Source organism: Somniosus microcephalus, chromosome 21 (genome assembly GCF_052327205.1).
Source record: "Somniosus microcephalus isolate GS21.2 chromosome 21, FLI_Smic_1.0, whole genome shotgun sequence".
NCBI lineage: Eukaryota > Metazoa > Chordata > Chondrichthyes > Squaliformes > Somniosidae > Somniosus > Somniosus microcephalus.
This window is the reverse complement of record NC_141007.1, coordinates 80,631,650-80,646,489: the sequence shown is the minus strand read 5'-3', so window position 1 is coordinate 80,646,489 and position 14,840 is coordinate 80,631,650. Positions and strand designations below refer to the sequence as shown.

At 48.5% G+C, this 14,840-nt stretch overlaps 1 protein-coding gene across 1 annotated transcript in view; it reads right to left on the bottom strand.

Annotated features, from left to right (window-relative positions):
- Positions 1 to 1,187: 1,187 nt before the first annotated feature.
- The window catches only part of LOC147103012 (inactive rhomboid protein 2-like), an 82,921-nt gene continuing 69,268 nt past the window's right edge, over positions 1,188 to 14,840 (bottom strand). The window contains exon 19 of the mRNA XM_085964040.1: positions 1,188 to 2,906. Coding sequence (XP_085820166.1) covers positions 2,487 to 2,906 — 420 coding nt within the window. The 3' untranslated portion in view covers positions 1,188 to 2,486. The remainder of the gene's footprint in view (positions 2,907 to 14,840) is intronic.

The following is a 14,840-nucleotide window of genomic DNA, read 5'->3' as shown; positions in this document are numbered from 1 at the left end:
ACCCAGTGCACACCCGGAACACACACACACACCCAGTGCACACCCGGAACACACACACACCCAGTGCACACCCGGAACACACACACACACCCAGTGCACACCCGGAACACACACACACACCCAGTGCACACCCAGAACACACACACACCCAGTGCATACCCGGAACACACACACACCCAGTGCACACCCGGAACACACACACACACCCAGTGCACACCCGGAACACACACACACCAGGAACACACCCGGAACACACACACACCCGGAACACACACACACCCGGTGCACACCCGGAACACACACACACCCAGTGCACACCCGGAACACACACACACCCAGTGCACACCCGGAACACACACACACCCAGAACACACACACACACCCAGTGCACACCCGGAACACACACACACCCAGTGCACACCTGGAACACACACACACCCAGAACACACACACACCCAGAACACACCCGGAACACACACACACACACCCAGTGCACACCCGGAACACACACACACCCAGTGCACACCCGGAACACACACACACCCGGAACACACACACACCCAGAACACACACACACCCAGAACACACACACACACACCCAGTGCACACCCGGAACACACACACACCCAGTGCACACCCGAACACACACACACCCAGTGCACACCCGGAACACACACACACCCAGTGCACACCCGGAACACACACACACCCAGTGCACACCCGGAACACGCACACACCCAGAACACACACACACACCCAGTGCACACCCGGAACACACACACACCCAGTGCACACCCGGAACACACACACACACCCAGTGCACACCCGGAACACACACCCAGTGCACACCCAGAACACACACACACCCAGAACACACACCCAGTGCACACACACACACCCAGTGCACACCCGGAACACACACCCAGTGCAGACCCAGAACACACACACACACCCAGTGCACACCCGGAACACACACCCAGTGCACACCCAGAACACACACACACACCCAGTGCACACCCGGAACACACACCCAGTGCACACCCAGAACACACACCCAGTGCACACCCGGAACACACACACACCAACCATTGCAGCTGCATGAACCATCTCCAACTTCTCCCGGCAATGCTAGACTTGTGCTCACCCCAGTGTTCACAGCTCAAAGTGATCTTGGCAGACACAGCCCATGTGGAAAAGCAAAGTTTAATTGTACCATTGGATATTTTTCACAGTTCAAATGCACACAATACAAAATATCCCCCCAACATTCCCATACTGACCCCCCCAGTGACTGGTCAGTGTGTACATTCCCGTACTGACCGGTCAGTGTGTATATTCCCATACTGACCAGTCCGTGTGTATATTCCCGTACTGACTGGTCCATGTGTATATTCCCGTACTGACCAGTCAGTGTATATTCCCGTACTGACCGGTCAGTGTGTATATTCCCATACTGACCAGTCCGTGTGTATATTCCCGTACTGACTGGTCCATGTGTATATTCCCGTACTGACCAGTCAGTGTATATTCCCGTACTGACCGGTCCATGTGTACATTCCCGTACTGACCGTTCCGTGTGTATATTCCCGTACTGACCAGTCAGTGTATATTCCCGTACTGACCGGTCCATGTGTACATTCCCGTACTGACCGTTCCGTGTGTATATTCCCGTACTGACTGGTCCATGTGTATATTCCCGTACTGACCAGTCAATGTATATTCCCGTACTGACCGGTCCATGTGTATATTCCCGTACTGACCAGTCAGTGTATATTCCCGTACTGACCGGTCCATGTGTACATTCCCGTACTGACCGTTCCGTGTGTATATTCCCGTACTGACCAGTCAGTGTATATTCCCGTACTGACCGGTCCATGTGTACATTCCCGTACTGACCGTTCCGTGTGTATATTCCCGTACTGACTGGTCCATGTGTATATTCCCGTACTGACCAGTCAATGTATATTCCCGTACTGACCGGTCCATGTGTATATTCCCGTACTGACCGGTCAGTGTGTACATTCCCATGAAAGATTCAGACAAATCCTTGGCTCATCAGAAATGATTATAATGTCTGGAAGTGGAATTTACAGGAGTGGGGGGGGGGGGGGGAACGCAGGTGTTTCACCCTCGCGATGCTTAGTGGAGAAAAAATATACGATGGTTGCAATACAATAAATAAATCTAATGTAAACATTGTGTAGAATATTTGTGGAGCAGAGTTGTAGGTGGAGGCAGTAATTGGAATGATATTCACAAATATTCAACATATAAAACCATCACACGGAATGCAGTAATTATTCCATTCCATTTTCCAATTATCCAGCACCAGGATTTGATTATTGCTCTGACTCTCAGCTCCTGAATATCACTGGGCTTCTGGCCACTGGGCTGTGCTTCAGTACAATTTACAAAAGCACATGCACTGGCTCTATTACCATTGCATAGTGCCATTTATCCCAAAACCATGCACACTGAATTCTTGCTCAGTGTATGATTTGATCTAGTTCGTACTTTTCACAGAATTTGCTGGTGAATGGGATACAGGTGAGGTACTCGCACCAGTGGCAGTTCATAGGATACACATACAACCAGACCACCAGAGCTGCAGCGAGGCCAACAAAAACCAGCAGGGAGGCAATGATCAATATTCTCTTTCTGTATTTATCACCTTGACCAAAGGTAATGTATGGTAAGAAGGCAAACGATAGCAAGAGACCACTAATGAACCCAAAGATATGAGCAATGTTGTCAATCCAAGGCAACAAGCCAAAGACAAAGAGAAAAAGAACAATTCCGACCAACTTCATCAAGGCTTTCCACGGCTTCTCCAGAATTGGCCAACTCTGAAACAATTCTACAAAGAGACAGGCCAACAAACCGAACTGGGAGCCTGCAGGTCCAACCTGGTGTGGGAGGAAGACAAAACCATTGTTACAGTGCACTGTCCAACTCTGGCCTCTTAATCACTCCACCATTGGCGGCTGTGCCTTCAGCTGCCTGGGCCCCGAGCTCTGGAATTCCCTCCCTAAACCTCTCCTCCTCTTCCTCCTCCTTTAAGATGCTCCTTAAAACCTCCCTCTTTGACCAGGTTTTTGGTCACCTGTCTCAATATCTCCTTATGTGGCTCGGTGTCAAATTTTGTTTGATAACGGTTCTGTGAAGCACCGTGGGACATTTTACTATATTAACGGCGCTATATAAATAAAAGTTGTTGTTGTAATGATGCTGCAAAAGGTTTGAGAGACCAGTGTTTTGTAAATCATTCTTGGGTTAGAAACGATTGATGGTTTCTTCTACAATCATGGACAGATAGAGCCATTTGGCCCAAGGTGGTTGGGGCCAACTTCATATCTCTGTGCCATCTACTCTAAATCCCATTTTCATGTTCTTTTTTCTTTAATATTTGAATTCTCTCTTAAGTGTGGCAATTGACTCAGCTTCAACATCCACTTATGCTTTTTTAAAAATTCGTTTATGGGATGTGGGCGTTGCTGGCAAGGCCAGCATTTATTGCCCATCCCTAATTGCCCTTGAGAAGGTGGTGGTGAGCCACCTTCTTGAACCGCTGCAGTCCGTGTGGTGAAGGTACTCCCACAGTGCTGTTAGGGAGGGAGTTCCAGGATTTTGACCCAGTGACGATGAAGGATCGGCGATGTGCTTCTAAGTCAGGATGGTGTGTGACTTGGAGGGGAACTTGGAGGTGGTGGTGTTCCCATGCGCCTGCTGCCCTTGTCCTTCTAGGTAGAAGAGGTCGCAGGTTTGGGAGGTGCTGCCGAAGAAGCCTTGGCGAGTTGCTGCAGTGCATCGTGTAGATGGTACACACTGCAGCCACGGTGCGCCGGTGGTGGAGGGAGTGAATGTTTAAGGTGGTGGATGGGGTGCCAATCAAGCGGCTGCTTTGTCCTGGATGATGTCGAGTATCTTGAGTGTTGTTGGAGCTGCACTCATTCCAGGCAAGTGGAGAGTATTCCATCACATTCCTGACTTGTACCTTGTAGATGGTGAAGTATTCCATATTCTAACAACCCTTTGTGAATGTTGTAACCTCCTTTTATGTTTTGAGTACTAAATCCTTGTTTTTGCCAAGCATTGTAAATACTATTTCACTATTTATCTTTCAGCCAACATCCCAGACTCCTCCATCACCATCCCTGGGTACGTCCTGTCCCGCCGGCAGGACAGACCCACCAGGGGTGGCGGCACAGTGGTATACAGTCGGGAAGGAGTGGCGCTGGGAGTCCTCAAAATTGACTCCGGACCACATGAAGTCTCATGACATCAGGCCAAGCATTGGCAAGGAAACTTCCTGCTGATTACCACCTACCGCCCTCCCTCAGCTGATGAATCAGTACTCCTCCATGTTGAACACCATTTGGAAGAAGTACTAAGAGTAGCGAGGGCACAGAATGTACTCTGGGTGGGGGACTTCAATGTTCATCACCAAGAGTGGCTCGGTAGCACCACTGACTCACTCTACCATTACCATCAAGTCAGGAGACCAACCCTAGTTCAATGAGGAGTGTAGAAGAGCATGCCAGGAGCAGCACCAGGCGTACCTAAAAATGAGGTGTGAACCTGGGGAAGCTGCAATACAGGACTACATGCATGCTAAAAAGTGGAAGCAGCATGCTATAGACAGGGCTAAGCCATCCTATAATCAATGGATCAGATCAAAGTTTTGCAGTCCTGCCACATCCAGTCGTGAATGGTGATGGACCATTAAACAACTAACGGGAGGAGGAGGCTCCATGAATATCCCCATCCTCAATGATGGTGGAGCCCAGCACGCGAGCCATCTTCAGCCAGAAGTGCCGAGTGGATGACCCATCTCAACTTCCTCCCGAGGTCCCCACCATCACATAAGCCAATCTTCAGCCAATTCGATTCACTCCACGTGATATCAAGAAACGGCTGAGTGCACTGGATACAGCAAAGGCTGTGGGCCCCGACAACATCCCGGCTGTCATGCTGAAGACTTATGCTCCAGAACTAGCCGCGCCTCTAGCCAAGCTGTTCCAGTACAGCTACAACACTGACATCTATCCGACAATGTGGAAAACTGCCCAGGTATGTCCTGCCCACAAAAAGCAGGACAAATCTAATCCGGCCAATTACCGCCCATCAGTCTACTCTCAATCAGTAAAGTGATGCAAGGTGTAATCGACAGTGTTATCAAGCGGCACTTACTCACCAATAACCTGCTCACTGATGCTCAGTTTGAGTACCGCCAGGACCACTCGGCTCCAGACCTCATTACAGCCTTGGTCCAAACATGGAGAAAAGAGCTGAATTCCAGAGGTGAGGTGCGAGTGACTGTCGTTGACATCAACATAAGAACATAAGAACATAAGAAATAGGAGCAGGAGTAGGCCAATCGGCCCCTCGAGCCTGCTCCACCATTCAATAAGATCATGGCTGATCTGATCCTAACCTCAAATCTTCTATCACTCTGCATCCACCCGAACCCATGTGATCTCCCGGGAGAGGCGAAAAACCAGATAAAGACCCAATGGCCAATTTGGGAGAAAAAAATCTGGGAAATTCCTCTCCGACCCATCTGGGCGATCGAAATTCTTCCAGGAGATCACTCTGTCCCTATATTTTCTACAGTACTTCCCTTCTGTAAAGGCGATCTCCACCCCAGCCAGGAACAGGAATAAAACCATCTCCTGAAATCTAACAGAATTAGAACACAGTAGGAGCAGAACAAGGCTACACGGCCCCTGGGCCCGCTCCACTACCCACAGGGCCATGACCATTCCGAACCCAGACTCATGTCCAATTTCCTGCCCGCTCCCCGTAACCCTTTATTCCCTTTACTTCTAGGAAACTATCTATTTCTGTTTTAAATTTATTTAATGATATAGCTTCCACAGCTTTCTGGGGCAGCAAATTCCACAAACCTACCACCCTCTGAGTGAAGAAGTTTCTCCTCATCTCAGTTTTGAATGAGCAGCCCCTTATTTTAAGATTATGCCCCCTAGTTCTAGTTTCACCCATCATTGGGAACATCCTCACCGCATCCACCCGATCAAGCCCCTTCACAATCTTATATGTTTCAATAAGATCGCCTCTCATTCTTCTGAACTCCAATGAGTAGAGTCCCAATCTACTCAACCTCTCCTCATATGACCACCCCCTCATCCCCGGGATTAACCGAGTGAACCTTCTTTGTACTGACTCGAGAGCAAGTATGTCTTTTCTTAAGTATGGACACCAAAACTGTATGCAGTATTCCAGGTGCGGCCTCACCAATACCTTGTACAACTGCAGCAATACCTCCCTGTTTTTATATTCCAACCCCCTAGCAATAAAAGCCAACATTCCATTGGCCTTCTTGATCACTTGCTGCACCTGCATACTAACTTTTTGAGTTTCGTGCACCAGGACCCCCAGATCCCTTTGTACTACAGTACTTTCCAGTTTCTTGCCATTAAGATAATAACTTGCTCTATGATTTTTCCTGCCAAAGTGCATAACTTCACACTTTCCAGTATTGTATTCCATCTGCCAAATCTCTGCCCACTTACTTAGCCTGTCTATGTCCCTTTGCAGGTTTTTTATGTCCTCCTCACTCATTACTTTCCGTCCCATCTTTGTATCATCTGCAAACTTTGATATGTTACACTCGGTCCCCTCCTCCAAATCGTTAATATAGATTGTAAAGAGTTGGGGACCCAGCACTGACCCCTGCGGAACACCACTAGTTACTGGTTGCCAATCTGAGAACGAACCATTTATCCCAACTCTCTGCTTTCTGTTAGAGAGCCAATCCTCCACCCATGCCAGAATATTACCCCCAATCCCGTGATTTTTTATCTTGAGCAATAATCTTTTGTGTGGCACCTTGTCAAATGCCTTTTGGAAGTCTAAATACACTACGTCCACTGGTTCCCCTTTATCCACCCTGTATGTTACTTCCTCAAAAAACTCAAGCAAATTTGTTAAACATGACTTCCCCTTCATGAAACCATGCTGAGTTTGCCCTATTAAATTGTGTTTATCCAAATGTCCCGTTACTGTCTCCTTAATAATGGACTCTAACATTTTACCAACCACAGATGTTAGGCTAACAGGTCTATAGTTTCCAGCCTTCTGCCTACTACCCTTTTTAAATAATGGTGTTACATTAGCAGTTTTCCAATCTGCCGGGACCTTTGCTGAGTCCAGTGAGTTTTGGAAAATTATTACCAATGCATCCACAATCCCTACCGCTACTTCCCTCAAGACCCTGGGATGCAAGCCATCAGGTCCAGGGGATTTATCCGCCTTGAGTCCCATTATTTTACCAAGTACCACTTCCTTAGTGATTTTAATTGTATTTAGTTCCTCCCCCCCTAGAGCCCCCTGTTTGTCCAGTGTTGGGATATTCTTAGTGTCCTCTACTGTAAAGACTGATACAAAATAATTGTTCAGTGTTTTTGCCATCTCCATGTTTCCCACCATTAATTTCCCGGTCTCATCCTCTAAGGGACCAACATTTACTTTAGCCACCCTTTTTCTTTTTATATAACTATAGAAACTTTTACTGTCTGTTTTTATATTTTTTGCTAATTTACTTTCATAATCTATCTTCCCTTTCTTAATCAATCTTTTTGTTATTTTTTGCTGTCTTTTAAAGACTTCCCAATCTTCCATCCTCCCACTAGATTTGGCTACCTTATATGCCCTTGTTTTTAGTCGGATACTATCCTTAATTACTTTACTTAGCCACGGATGGCTATCTTTTCTTTTACACCCTTTTTTCCTCAGTGGAATATATTTTTTTTGGAAGTTGTAAAATAACTCCTTAAATGTACACCACTGGTCATGTACCGTCTTACCCTTTAATCTATTTTCCCAGTCCACTCTCATTAATTCCGCTCTCATACCTTCATAGTCTCCTTTATTCAAGCTCAGCACGCTTGTTTGAGATCCAACCTTCTCACCCTCTAATTGAATATGGAACTCAACCATGTTATGGTCACTCATTCCAAGGGGATCCTTTACTAGGACATTTTTAATTAATCCTGTCTCATTACACAGGACCAAATCTAAGGTTGCTTGCCCCCTGGTCGGTTCAGTTACATACTGCTCAAGAAACCCATCCCTAATACACTCAATGAACTCTTCCTCAAGGCTGCTCTGCCCAATTTGATTTGTCCAGTTAATATGATAATTAAAATCCCCCATAATTATAGCTGTTCCCTTATTACAAGCCTCAACTATTTCCTGATTAATACTCCGTCCAACAGAGTTGCAACTGTTCGGAGGCCTATAGACTACACCCACTAGTGTTTTTTTCCCCTTATTATTCCTTACCTCCACCCAAACTGTTTCACTATCGTGCTCCTTTGACCCAATATCATTTCTCTGTATTATAGTGATTCCTTCCTTTATTAACATAGCCACCCCACCTCCTCTCCCTTCCTGCCTGTCCTTCCTGATTGTTAAATAACCTGGTATGTTTAATTCCCAGTCATGGTCACCCTGCAGCCATGTTTCTGTAATGGCCACAAGATCATACCCATATGTCATTATTTGTGCCGTTAACTCATTCATTTTGTTACGAATGCTACGTGCATTCAGATAAAGAACTTTCAAATATGTTTTGTAACACTTAGTTCCTGTTTTTTCCCTTTTTAGTACTTTACTTTTTACTCCATACCTTCTGTCCCTTCCTGACACATTCTGTTTTTTAATTCCCCCACTGCTACCTAAGTCTATGACCTTCTCTGTTGTCATTTCTATGATTTGCTCTCTAGAAACCTCCCCCCCACTAATTAGTTTAAAGCCCTCTCTACAGCCCTAGTTATATGATTCGCCAGGACTCTAGTCCCAGCACTGGCCAAGTGGAGTCCGTCCCAACAGAACAGCTCCCTCCTGTCCCAGTACTGGTGCCAGTGTCCCAAGAAGCAAAACCCATTTCTCCCACACCAGTCTTTGAGCCACGCATTTAACTCTTTAATTTTATTTATCCTAGCCAAATTCGCTCGTGGCTCAGGTAATAACCCAGAGATTATTACCCTTGAGGTTCTGTTTTTTAATTTGACCCCTAGCTGCTCATACTCCTTTAACAGAACCGTCTTCCTTGTCCTATCTACGTCGTTTGTACCAACATGGACCACGACAACTGGATCCTCCCCCTCCCACTGCAAGTTTCTTTCCAGCCCAGAAGAGATGTCCTTAACCCTGGCACCAGGCAGGCAACACAGCCTTCGGGACTCCCGCTCTTGACTGCAGAGAACCCTATCTATCCCCCTAATGATACTATCCCCTACCACTACAACATTTCTTTTTACTCCCTCCACTTGAATGGCCCCCTGTACCACGGTGCTGTGGCCAGGTTGCTCATCCTCCCTGCAGTCCCCGCTCCCGCCCTCACAGGGAGTAAGAGCCTCGATCCTGCTGGACAAGAACAAGGGCTGCGTCTCCTTCAACACTACATCCTGGATCCCTGTACCTTCCTCACTCGTAGTCACACCGTCCTGTCCCTGACCACGGACTACATCTGCAGTAATTAACTTCATAGGTGTGACCATCTCCTGAAACATAGAGTCCAGGAACTTCTCCCCCTCCCTGATGTGTCGCAGTGTCCGAAGCTCGGTCTCAAGCCGCATTTGACCGAGTGTGGCATCAAGGAGCCCGAGTAAAATTGAAGTCAATGGAAATCAGGGGGAAAACTCTCTACTGGTCATACCTAGCACAAAGGAAGATGATGTGGAGATGCCAGTGTTGGATTGGGGTGGACAATTGCGAGAAGTCACACAACACCAGGTTATAGTCCAACAGCTTTATTTGAAATCACAAGCTTTCGGAGCGCTGCTCCTTCGTCAGGTGAAGTGAAGAGAAGCATATAGGCACAGCATATATAGTCAGAGAACACTGCCAGATGATTACAGGTAATCTTTCTAACTGCCCTTTATCGCACCTCGGCAGAGAGATAATCACAGCAATCAAAGGTGTGGATGGTGTCCAAACAGGTCAGTCAGGAAAACATTAAGTCAATGAACAATGAGGTGGGGTCACAAGGGGTTCAATGTTGCAGATGCTGGGGTCTGTATGAAAAACAAAAAAACAAACAAAAAACTTTTTTTTTTGCTGGAAATCACAGCAGGTCCGGCCGCATCTGTGTAATTGTTGTGCGGTGTCCGTTCATCTGTTGTCGCGGTGTCTGTATGGTGTCGTGGTCGCTGTTCTCCTGAAAGCTGGGTAATTTGCTGCGAACGATAGTCTGTTTGAGGTTAGGCAGCTGTTTGAAGGCGAGTAGTGGAGGCGTGGGGATGGCCTTAGCGAGGTGTTCGTCGTCATCGATGACATGTTGAAGGCTGCAAAGAACATGGTGTAGTTTCTCCGCTCCGGGGAAGTACTGGGTGACGAAGGGTACTCTGTTGGTTGTGTCCCGTGTTTGTCTTCTGAGGAGGTCTATGCGATTTTTCGCTGTGGCCCGTCGGAACTGTCGATCGATGAGTCGAGCGTCAGATCCTGTTCTTACGAGGGCGTCTTTCAGCAACCTCGAAACCAAGATAGAGTCCATGTTCTCAGCCTGTGCTCAGGGCACAGCAGACCAGCTACGAGACACCGCCAAACAGACGAGGCAACGGAACTACGCTGCCTACATGCACACCAAGAACAGGAAGCTTGAGAAACTCGGCATCACCACCAGCAGCAACCAAGCCTCCCCCGGTACCACGGTTGAAACCACAGGGAAGTCCATCGTCAACTTGTCCGACCACACCCTTCAACCAAACGAAATCGAAGTTCTCACCCGAGGGCTCAATTTCTGCCCCACCACCAAAATTGACCCCATCAGTCTCGCGGCAGACACAGAGGAATTCATCAGGAGAATGAGGCTCCGGGAATTCTTCCACAAATCCCAAGATGTCAGCAGCGAACCCAATGAGACAATCAATGATCCGGAACAGCAGACAGGGATCCGCAGTGCAGCAACCGAAGAAGAAAGAGTCAAATTGGACCCCTCCGGAGGGTCGCTGCCCTAAGCTTGACATGTATGCTCAAGCTGTCAGGACAGGCATCAATGCCAGATTCATCAGCCGCACTCACAAGACAGTCCAGAATGTCACCCGAGCACAACATAACGCCATCCACGCACCCAAGACCAACCGCAACATCGTCATCAAACCAGCAGACAAAGGAGGAGCCATCGTCATACAGAACAGAATGGACTATTGCAAAGAAGCATACCGACAACTGGACAACCACGAACACTACAGACAGTTACCCGCAGATCCGACCAAAGAACACACCCGCCAACTCAACAGACTGATCAAGACCTTCGATCCAGACCTTCAAAGCACCCTACGTGCTCTCATCCCACGTACTCCCCGCGTGGGAGACTTCTACTGCCTCCCAAAGATACACAAAGCCAACACATCCGTATCAGGCAACGGAACCCTGTGTGAGAACCTCTCTGGATACGTCGAGGGCATCCTGAAACCCATTGTACAGGGAACCCCCAGCTTCTGTCGCGACACTACAGACTTCTTACAGAAACTCAGCACCCACGGACCAGTTGAACCAGGAACACTACTCGCCACGATGGACGTCTCGGCACTCTACACCAGTATCCCCCACGATGACGGCATCGCTGCGACAGCCCCAGTACTCAACACCAACAACAGCCAATCTCCAGACGCCATCCTACAATTCAACCGCTTCATCCTGGACCACAATGTCTTCACCTTCGACAACCAGTTCTTTACCCAAACACACGGAACAGCCATGGGGACCAAATTCGCACACCAATACGGCAACATCTTCATGCACAAGTTCGAGCAAGACTTCTTTGCTGCACAGGACCTCCAACCAACGCTATACACCAGATACATCGACGACATTTTCTTCCTATGGACCCACGGTGAAGAATCACTGAAAAGACTACACGATAACATCAACAAGTTCCATCCCACCATCAAACTCACCATGGACTACTCCTCAGAATCGGTTTCATTCTTGGACACACGAATCTCCATCAAAGACGGACACCTCAACACTTCACTCTACCGCAAGCCCACAGACAACCTCACGATGCTCCACTTCTCCAGCTTCCACCCTAACCACGTTAAAGAAGCTATCCCCTATGGACAAGCCCTGCGAATACACAGGATCTGCTCAGACGAGGAGGAACGCGATGGACACCTACAGACACTGAAAGACGCCCTCGTAAGAACGGGATATGACGCTCGACTCGTCGATTGACAGTTCCGACGGGCCACAGCGAAAAATCGCATCGACCTCCTCAGAAGACAAACACGGGACACAACCAACAGAGTACCCTTCGTCGTCCAGTACTTCCCCGGAGCGGAGAAACTACACCATGTTCTTCGCAGCCTTCAACATGTCATCGATGATGACGAACACCTCGCTAAGGCCATCCCCACGCCTCCACTACTCGCCTTCAAACAGCCGCCTAACCTCAAACAGACCATCGTTCGCAGCAAATTACCCAGCTTTCAGGAGAACAGCGACCATGACACCACACAACCCTGCCACGGCAACCTCTGCAAGACATGCCAGATCATCAACACAGATACCATCATCACACGTGAGGACGCCACCCACCAGGTACATGGTACATACGCATGTGACTCGGCCAACGTTGTCTACCTCATACGTTGCAGGAAAGGATGCCCCGGAGCATGGTACATCGGCGAGACCATGCAGACACTGCGACAACGGATGAACGGACACCGCACAACAATCGCCAGGCAGGAGTGTTCCCTCCCAGTCGGGGAACACTTCAGCAGTCAAGGACATTCAGCCTCCGATCTTCGGGTAAGCATTCTCCAAGGCGGCCTTCGAGACACACGACAATGCAAAATCGTCGAGCAGAAACCGATAGCCAAGTTCCGCACTCATGAGGACGGCCTCAACCGGGATCTTGGGTTCATGTCACGCTACATGTAACCCCACCTGACGTAGAGTCATCCAGACTCGAGTCATCGTTGGCTTGTTCTCTCTACACAGATGCGGCCGGACCTGCTGTGATTTCCAGCATTGTTTTTTGTTTTTTTGTTTATCATACAGACCCCAGCATCTGCAACATTTGACCCCTTGTGACCCCACCTCATTGTTCATTGATTTAATGTTTTCCTGACTGACCTGTTTGGACACCATCCACACCTTTGATTGCTGTGATTATTTCTCTGCCGAGGTGCGATAAAGGGCAGTTAGAAAGATTACCTGTAATCATTTGGCAGTGTTCTCTGACTATATATGCTGTGCCTATATGCTTCTCTTCACTTCACCTGACGAAGGAGCAGCGCTCCGAAAGCTTGTGATTTCAAATAAAGCTGTTGGACTATAACCTGGTGTTGTGTGACTTCTCACAAAGGAAGATGGTTGTGGTTGTTGGATGCCAATCATCTCAGATCCAGGACATCGCTGCAGGAGTTCCTCAGAGCAGTGTCCTAGGCCAAACCATCTTCAGCTGGTTCATCAATGACCTTCCCTTCATCATAAGGTCAGAAGTGGGAATGTTCGCTGATGACTGCACAGTGTTCAGTTCCATTCGCAACTCCTCAGCTAATGAAGCTGTTCGTGCCCGCATGCAGCGAGACCTGGACAACATTCAGGCTTGGGCTGATAAGTGGCAGGTAGCATTCATGCCACATAAGTGCCAGGCAATGACTATCTCCAACAAGAGAGAATCTAACCACGTCCCCTTGACATTCAACGGCATTACCATCGCCGAGTCCCCCACCATCAACATCCTGACAGTCACTATTGACCAGAAACTTAACTGGAGCAGCCACATAAATACTGTGGCTACCAGAGCAGGTCAGAGGCTGGGTATTCTGTGGTGAATGACTCACCTCCTGACTCCCCAAAGCCTTTCTACCATCTCTTACTCTTAGGCAGTCCCTCGGAACCGAGGATGACTAGCTTCCACATTAAAAATGAGTTCTCAGGTGACTGATGAGTCCAATGCGGGACCTACAGTCTCTGTCACAGGTGGGGCAGACGGTGGTTGAAGGGGCGGGTGGGTGGGGTGCCTGGGTTGACGTGCGCTCCTTCCGCTGCTTGCGCTTGGCTTCCGCTTGCTCCCGGCAAAGAGACTCGAGGTGTTCGGCGCCTTCCCGGATGCTTCTCCTCCACTTTGTGCGGTCTTGGGCCAGAGATTCCCAGGTGTCAGTGGGGATGTTGCACTTTTTCAAGGAGGCATTGAGGGTGTCCTCGAAGCGTTTCCTCTGCCCACCTGGGGCTCTCTTGCTTTCTTTGATAATCGGGGAGCAGTACTGTGTGGCGGGGACAGGTTGGTAGAGGACCTTTGTCTTACGGATGTTTAGTGTAAGGCCCATGCTCTTGTACGCTTCAGTGAAGGTGTTGATGATGGTTTGGAGTTCGATCTCCGAGTGTGCGCAGACGCAAGCGTCGTCTGCATACTGTAATTCGACAACAGAGGATGGGACAACCTTGGATCTGGACTGGAGGTGACAGAGGTTGAACAGTTTCCCGTTTGTTCTGTAGGTTAGCTCCACTCCAGCGGGGAGCATACTGAGGGTGAGATGGAGCATTGCAGCAAGGAAGATCGAGAAGAGCGTTGATGCGATGACATAGCCTTGCTTGACCCCAGTCCATATGTGAATTGGGTCTGTGGTGGAACCGTTGGTCAGTATCACGGCTTGCATGTCGTCGTGAAGCAGGCGGAGGATGGTGACAAACTTTTGAGGGCAGCCGAATTTGAGGAGTACACTCCATAATCCCTCACGGTTGACAGTGTCGAAGGCCTTTGTGAGGTCAAAGAAGGCCATGTACAGTGGTTGGTGCTGTTCCCTGCATTTCTCTTGTAATTGACGCGTGGTGAAGTTCATGTCCATTGTGCCCCTTAGTGGGTG